Source organism: Plectrocnemia conspersa, unplaced genomic scaffold (genome assembly GCF_051122295.1).
Source record: "Plectrocnemia conspersa isolate PC_06_02 unplaced genomic scaffold, ASM5112229v1 ptg000008l, whole genome shotgun sequence".
In the NCBI taxonomy this organism is placed as follows: Eukaryota; Metazoa; Arthropoda; class Insecta; order Trichoptera; family Polycentropodidae; genus Plectrocnemia; species Plectrocnemia conspersa.
In genome coordinates, this window is record NW_028277172.1 from 23,704,269 (window position 1) to 23,711,850 (window position 7,582).

At 28.9% G+C, this 7,582-nt stretch overlaps 2 protein-coding genes across 2 annotated transcripts; both read left to right on the forward strand.

Annotated features, from left to right (window-relative positions):
* The first annotated feature begins 3,460 nt into the window (after positions 1 to 3,460).
* On the forward strand, positions 3,461 to 5,512 carry LOC148233502 (lysozyme-like). The gene is made up of 3 exons (XM_088190867.1): positions 3,461 to 3,870; positions 3,953 to 4,108; positions 4,247 to 5,512. Exons 1-3 carry the CDS (start codon positions 3,732 to 3,734, stop codon positions 4,378 to 4,380), a joined length of 429 nt encoding a protein of 142 aa, XP_088046993.1. The 5' UTR covers positions 3,461 to 3,731; the 3' UTR covers positions 4,381 to 5,512.
* Positions 4,527 to 6,469, forward strand: LOC148233503 (lysozyme-like). The gene is made up of 4 exons (XM_088190723.1): positions 4,527 to 4,542; positions 5,543 to 5,623; positions 5,851 to 6,003; positions 6,067 to 6,469. The coding sequence occupies exons 1-4, from the start codon at positions 4,527 to 4,529 to the stop codon at positions 6,207 to 6,209; spliced, it is 393 nt and encodes a 130-aa protein (XP_088046849.1). The 3' UTR covers positions 6,210 to 6,469.
* The last annotated feature ends 1,113 nt before the right edge of the window (positions 6,470 to 7,582 follow it).

Sequence of the window (7,582 nt, forward strand, 5' to 3'; positions counted from 1 at the left end):
GCAATATGTTTTAACATTCAATAATATATTACAGCATAAAAGCAATAATGCTTTTAGTTCGACTTTGAATGAATGAACATTATTTTTTCGATCTTTTTTTAATTACCAATTAATTTAAATAATAACAATATCAATACCGGTATTGACATTACATTTTCTCTTTTTATAATACCGGTATTATTTTAATCTCTAGTTTTAATTCGACATTGCTCCGTGTTAAGCTTTTTACAATATGTTGTTCTCATCTTGTTACCTAAGATATTCATCATCTTACTGTCAAATCCTTCGAATGTCGTGCTCTTAAATCAGAGTAGTGTTAATTATTTTGTTATTCAATTTGATGCCATAGCATTATTTTTAATATGCGATGACATTATTTTATTGATTAAGCATTCGACATGATAATTACTAATTGTTGGAAAACAACGATGAAAAAGATTGTGAAGCTTTTTATTTTTTCGCAAAAATAAAATATGGAAAATGAAGCTGTAATTAAAATCAGTTTAAAAGTGGCTTATTTATTTACTAATAAATAAACTATTCACCCACAGTGAATTAATAGTCGTTTATGATTGTTGCAGTCTTATTTTAATCTGTTTTAAGCACATTGTGAGTAACATCAATAGTCAATTTATTTCGAAACATTTTATTTGGTTGCACTCAATGGTCTAAAAATAGTCTGCATGGAATTCTTTCAATCTATCATATGTCAGCGGTGAACTTAACTCAATGACATTTATGTATCAGAAATATAAGCCAAATATCCTGACCTACTTTACCATACAGCATTTTATAGCTTAGTCATGGTTTTATAAAGATTTTCTAACTCATATGAGTGATTAAAATAGTATTAATTATTATGGGACTTAAAACTACAATGAAAATTTATGCTCATATATGAAACTTACACTGCAGTAAAATCATTTCGACGACAACTGGTATTGATTGAGTCACTATATATGTCAATCCATGATCTTTAAAATTTAAATATAAATTGAATCTCTATTACCACAAAAAAATCTTGATTCAGTACAGAATCAATTTCAATTTAAAAAAAATATCTGACTACATTAATAAACTATTACTTTACCTTTAATTGTAAGTAAATAATCTGCAAAGTGAAAATATAATTCCCAAAATATTTTTAGATAATAAATATGCTTAGATATTTATATTTTTATTTAGCAGCAGCTATATTAAAATACATTATTAAAGATGAAGTTCATAAAATCATAATTTCAGATATATTTTGACAATAGGAAAAGACGATCTTCGAACCCGAGTTTAGTGAAATGTTATTTAAAAAAAATCAACTACAATATTTTCGAGAAAATTGTTATGAATGCAAAAATTCATAATATATTCGATAAGCTGCTAAAATTGTAAGGTTTAGAGAAAATTAAATTACTGGCGCTGAGCCTAAAATATTTCTGATTTAATGCCTTAAAAAAGTGTCATCAGTTTTTATTTTCATAGTTTTTTTTTATTTTTTGAGACCATAGCTAGGAAAGATCTTAATAATTGCAACCATAATATCGCCAATACGTTATATATTAAAAAAATAGTATTATTATAATATATTCAAAAATACATTTACATAAATTCGCATTCGCGTTCCCTGAGGGTATTTGTTTAAATTGAGCACTTTAACATCCCCAATTAACCTCGTAATGGAGATGGAAACAAAAACTTGTTATTCAGGTAAAATATTGCGGCAAACTTTGACACTCGCAGCTTAAATAAACAACACAGGCAGACCGCTCTGTGTTGTCAAAGTTTTATTCGAGCATTGTCTTATTAATTTAATGACAGTTCAAAGCACATATACAAAACTCAGACAACGACTAAACTCTCGAGTCTACGATAGGAATTAAAACGGGCGAAATTTTGCTATTATTATTAATAATATAATAGAAACATGTAGTGTCTGTATGAGGAAAAAACAAATATATCTAAAAGTTGATGAAGGAAAATCAGAAGTTATGCCTATTTAATATTATTTTTTAATTCTGCAAATGGTACATTGTACATACGTAGCTTAAAAATTGTTTCTACTAATGATCCCATATTATATTTGCTTTCTCCTTGCTATTAATAATATCATATATTTCGTATTTTTTATTAAAATAGTTGATAATACATCAACGTAAAAGCAAATTTTTATTTGGGAATATTTTTAAGTTATTATTATTCGTAGTAGTTAATTAGTGTTTTTTATCAATATTCCCAACTGACCATCCCTTATTCGCTACCCGACCTATTCCGGTGTCTGTACTTGGTGTATGTATTATACAGTAGTGGTCTAATCGTTCGCCGGCCATCTGCCGGTCCGTTTGAGCTAGTGCTAATTGAAATTTTGATTGCTTTTAAGTACAAATCAACTGCGGAGTCTCCGTGAAATTTTAATACGACATACACTGTGCTGCATTCTGACTGTGAAATAAGCTTTTTGTAAGAATGTTATACCGCAATATAGAATGAAATATACTTATGGTTTGGCTGATGGAAGCATCGTGGTTGTGAATAATAACGTTATCTCAAAATTTTGATTATAAACGCCATGGGCCATGAAATCAAATGTTTTTTTTTTGTCATATAACGAGTAGTATATAAACGAGAAGTCGTAAGAAATGTTAAGTTGAATTATGAAGTAATATAATTTAAGGCTTTTGACAAAGCATGTCATAACTTTTTCTGAAAAATAAATGCTTATCGAAAATCTTATCACCCAGATCATAATTAATGTATTTAATTTGGGCTATACAAGGTGTGATAAAAAATACTCATACTTTTTGAAATATTTGTATATTTTACCACTTTAAGCATCCATAAAAACTACACTTTTGTGCGAAAGGATGCGCCATATACAATGCGTCTATTCTAAGTAAAAACCGCTATTGTCATCTACTCCCTGAATATGGTTGTATTGCATTTTAACAAAATAAACGCTTTAGCACAAGTCCAACTGATCTTTTAATGTTTAATATTAGCTAATCTCAAGAATTTTTAATAAAATATTATTGAATTAATCTCTTTTATTGTTATTATTTCAGTAGTTCAATTGACAAAACTTAAAAATTAGGTAATAAATTAAATATTAAAATATTGATTTGTACAAATTGTTCATTTAAATGATCGCTAATAAACTATTTTACTATTATTATTTAAAATTAATTTTATATTTAATAATATTTTTAAATTTAGTGAAGTCTTAAACCAAATTAATTATTAAGAAAATCACAATATACAATCGGCGCTAGCGTCGTTTGTCTCAAAGTAACGACTAATAACGACAAACGTTATTAATAACTCGAACGCTATGTCGTAAAACGTCCGAATAGCCGTCGTTCTATAATACTAGATAAGATATGGCAGATGAGATTTTTTTCTCTCCCGGACGCATAGAAATTTTCCATAAATATAAAATTGGACTGTTCCTTTTGTAGTCGGTCATAGGCGTCCGTGAAAGTGGCGGTCATTGTTCGCCGGACACGGAAAATGGGTATACCCGACACGGCCAATCATCCGGAAAATTTAGTTTTCATACCGGAAAATCTGGTCGACACATACACAGAAAATTCAATAGGCAATATATTATTACACAGTATATATAAATATGATAATATAATTATAGAGCAATTTAGATAAGATTGTCTAATTACATTTTTATCTAAAATTTCCAACATATAAATATGAAAATTGATTTTAAATTAATGTATTAACATTTAAACATGCGCTCAAACAATTTTATAGTTTTGTCGATAGTTTGCTATGTTTTCATTATTACTGTAGAAGGAAAACTTTTTTCGAAATGTGAATTAGTGCAAGAGTTGAAAAAACAAAACTTTTCTCAAGAAAAACTAGCTGATTGTAAGACATAAACACACTTAATAATTACTGCCTAGCTTCGTTGTTCATTCATTTAAAAATATAGTTTTATATATATTTATAGGGGTGTGTATCGTTGACTCTGAAAGTAGTGGACTTACTGACATAAAAGGTGGTCCAAATACTGATGGTTCTCACGATTGGGGTCTATTTCAAATTAATGATAGATACTGGTGTGGATCCGGATTTACAGGAGGAGCCTGCAACATTAACTGTGATAGTAAGTATTATTATATTTGATTTAATCTTTAAAATTTTATACTTAAGCAATCAAAAGGGTTTCTTGACATACACTACATTATTGTATGCCAAGAAGTCCTTTTTATTTACTGAATACAATATTTATATGTATTTTTAGGCCTTATTACTGATGACATAACAATAGCATCAAGATGTGCTAAAAAGATTTATAGAATTCACGGATTTTCCGCGTGGGTTGGTTGGAAAAATTTTTGTCAAGACTCACTGCCGAATATTAGTCAATGTTTATAATAATATGTTTCAAATAAAGTTTTTTTAAGCTAATGTTAATTTTTGATAATTTTCCTATTATAAAAAAAATATTTTTGTTTTTTAAGGCGAATTTTTTTATGCAACAATTGAGATTTTTACTTACAGTTTGTATATGCTATTTACACATGAAGTTTTTCGTGGGTACGTCTGTAAGCTCTAGTCGTCTCCAAAGTGGGTTAAACTCTGGATTCCGGACATCAAACTGAAGCAAAGAATACGAAGAGAGAAGCGGCGGCTACTGCAATTTTCAATTCGTCTAAAGTTTATACAAGCATAGTGTGTTTCGCTTGAAGAATTATTGTCGTTATGATGCCTTGAATTTTCGTCGTTTCTTTTTCAGCGTATGAAAAAATTGTTCGCTGGTTTCGGCGTTTCCGTAGTTATACCTATGGCTCTTTCTATAAGAAATTTTGTTTTTTGGCTCTTTTGCTGGCACGACCATTACCAAAAAGATGGCCGTTATTTAGTTTTTCTTAATGAAGATTTTCCTTGAATACTAGAGCTGATAAAAAACGGCCGTTAGATACTTTATATTTATTTTAATCATGGTAAGTACTTTGAACTATTATACAAAAAGTTTTTCTCATGGTGGTGCTCTATTTTAGCACATTAGCCCCTTTTTTCTCTTTGATGTTTATTTTTGTATTTTACATTCCAACTAGCTTTTTCACCGAAATTAATGATTTATTAGCAATATTAATTTAGTTATGTTTAATATATATACTTTATTCTCAATGAGCTAAATTATCATTTATTAATTTCTAACACCTAATACAACCCAATTTTATACCCAACAACGTTCAATTTGATACAATTGCTTCCCTAAAGTTTCTTTAAATATTAATTTTGCTTAATCTTATGTATTATATTTATGTTATATAAATGTATCGTTACCGTTCTATAGCTAATTTTAATAATATAAATATTTACGACCTATCAATAGCATTTACTGAAGATAAGTAAATGGAAAATCTTAATTATTCAAGATCCATATAATAAATACTATTGTATACCTAAGATTATTACCATTAATTATCCATATTGTCAAGATTTGTGACTTATATATAATCACAATAATCTAAAATGTTTTTGAATAAAAAGTTTGTGATTTTAATAATTTGTTATTATTTGTGTTCCTTAGTTGATGGAAAAATATTTGGAAGATGCGAATTAGTCAGAGAGTTAATAAAACAAGATTTTCCACGTGACCAACTGTCTAATTGTAAGTTTTTTTTGCACTCTTATTATTTTGGACATGGTCCATATCACTACTTTATTTTTATTTATTCACTGAATTGGTTCTACAACCAATGATCCTTAAATTTTTTTTAACGATATTTTTCAGATAATGATATAATTATAATTGTACATATAATAAAAGCGCCAAAGCATAAATTTTATATAGAAATTCATATCCGGACCATATTAAAACATATTAAATAATTTCAGGGGTATGTATGATAGAGCAGGAAAGTGGTAGTGACACTGAAAAAAAAACACCACAACTAAATGGAGGACTTTACAGATGGGGATTATTTCAAATTGATGACGCATTTTGGTGTGGTAAAACAGGCTCAAACGATTGCAATACTGATTGTGAAAGTAAGTGCTAAATGGCCACTGCACTTAAGTCGAAACATATAAATGTATTTAAAATTATTTTAGGTCTGGCTCAAGATGATATAACTAACGCTGCAACGTGTGCGAAACAGGTTCACCAAGATAGTGGTTTTAACTCATGGCCAGGATGGAGTAAAGTATGTCAACAAGGAACACTAAGAGATGTGACCATCGATTGTCCTTCCTAATTTGATAAATAAAAGTATTTGGAACACTTTTTTTACTTACAACTATGAAGGAGAAATTTCATTTATATATCACTTCTAAAGCACTCATTATTATATTTTCGACACACAAGCTGCAAGGTAAATTTATTTACAAAGACTTAAAGTTAATCGACCAGAGTGATTAAATCCTTCGTCGACCGACCTTTTGAATCAGCTGATATCTGATCTCACCAGCAACATCTGATACATAGCAAATAAAAAATAATTGAACGTTGGACAACTGAAAGCGTATTGACCGTCAATCTTACTTTAGCGATCTCTTCGATTTTGCAGCAACATTGATGTCCATCTAAACAAAATATCGCTAGAAAGAACAAGCAACTTCAATCGATTCCTTGATTAGAAATTTATTTATACGTTGTTTAATTATAAACTCATACTTGATAAAATAAGAATTATTTTTTGAGTAAAGTGAAAATCGCAGTAGAGATTCCAACAAAAATGTTTTTGTAGTCAAAACTCAAAAGTAAAGCTTAGCCAGATTTATCGTGTCTAGAACACACTATTTATCGATGTCCTGGAGTGGAAAGCCAGACACATTATGCGAACAATAGGCGATGACATAAACTCCACGAGTCTTTTCCGTCTACGTTACTCTTTCCATAGAACATTACCATACAAAAACCAGAGGTTCACTTCAATTTCGCCGATACAGCTGAAACGTTTATTTATAAAAGCGGCTGAAAATAAATCCCCTCGATTGTGCGATAAATCAAACGTTAGTGAAACGTCTATCATATTGTAGTCAGCTGGGAACTTGCCAAAGTTATTATAAAAATATGTGGCTATACATATAGTATGGACGTAAAAAAGCTGAAGGACCAACTTTAACTCGATCTAATCTCATCTATAGATTATCTGGCTGCATATCTTTCGATTCTATAGTAAATATAGCAAAGCTTAATGAGCTAAAAATATCATTGAGAAAGGAAATGATATATTTTAATATCTACATTGATAAGTAAAGTGTTATTATATATATAAAAAACTAGTTTATGTAGTTCCGCGATTTTTTTATTACATCACACAAGTTTTTTATTACTATTATATAGGTAATAGTGAGCTAACGTAACCTTTATTATATAGCATTGAAAATATTTAACATAATAAAAGCGATTGTATCATAAACGAAAGGTTATAGTTTCTATTGTTGATTTAACGTTTACATTCGCGTTTAGTGCGCTGCCATAATAAAAGTTAAAGGTTAACAACTTGAATGCTTCTTAGGGCTTAACGTTATGTAAATTTTTTAATGCATTTAATATCAATACAATAAACCGATTTATTAAAATTAAGCACAGCACTTTTCTGATGGTTTATTTATTTTAATTTTC

Bases quoted from the DNA above. Each gene is read 5' to 3' on its own strand.
- LOC148233503 (XM_088190723.1), top strand. The intron at 5,624-5,850 runs GTAAGTTTTTTT...AAATAATTTCAG, and splicing joins ACGTGACCAACTGTCTAATT to GGGTATGTATGATAGAGCAG. The intron at 6,004-6,066 runs GTAAGTGCTAAA...AAATTATTTTAG, and splicing joins TTGCAATACTGATTGTGAAA to GTCTGGCTCAAGATGATATA.
- LOC148233502 (XM_088190867.1), top strand. From the start codon at position 3,732: ATGCGCTCAAACAATTTTATAGTTTTGTCGATAGTTTGCTATGTTTTC. The intron at 3,871-3,952 runs GTAAGACATAAA...ATATATTTATAG, and splicing joins TCAAGAAAAACTAGCTGATT to GGGTGTGTATCGTTGACTCT. The intron at 4,109-4,246 runs GTAAGTATTATT...ATGTATTTTTAG, and splicing joins CTGCAACATTAACTGTGATA to GCCTTATTACTGATGACATA.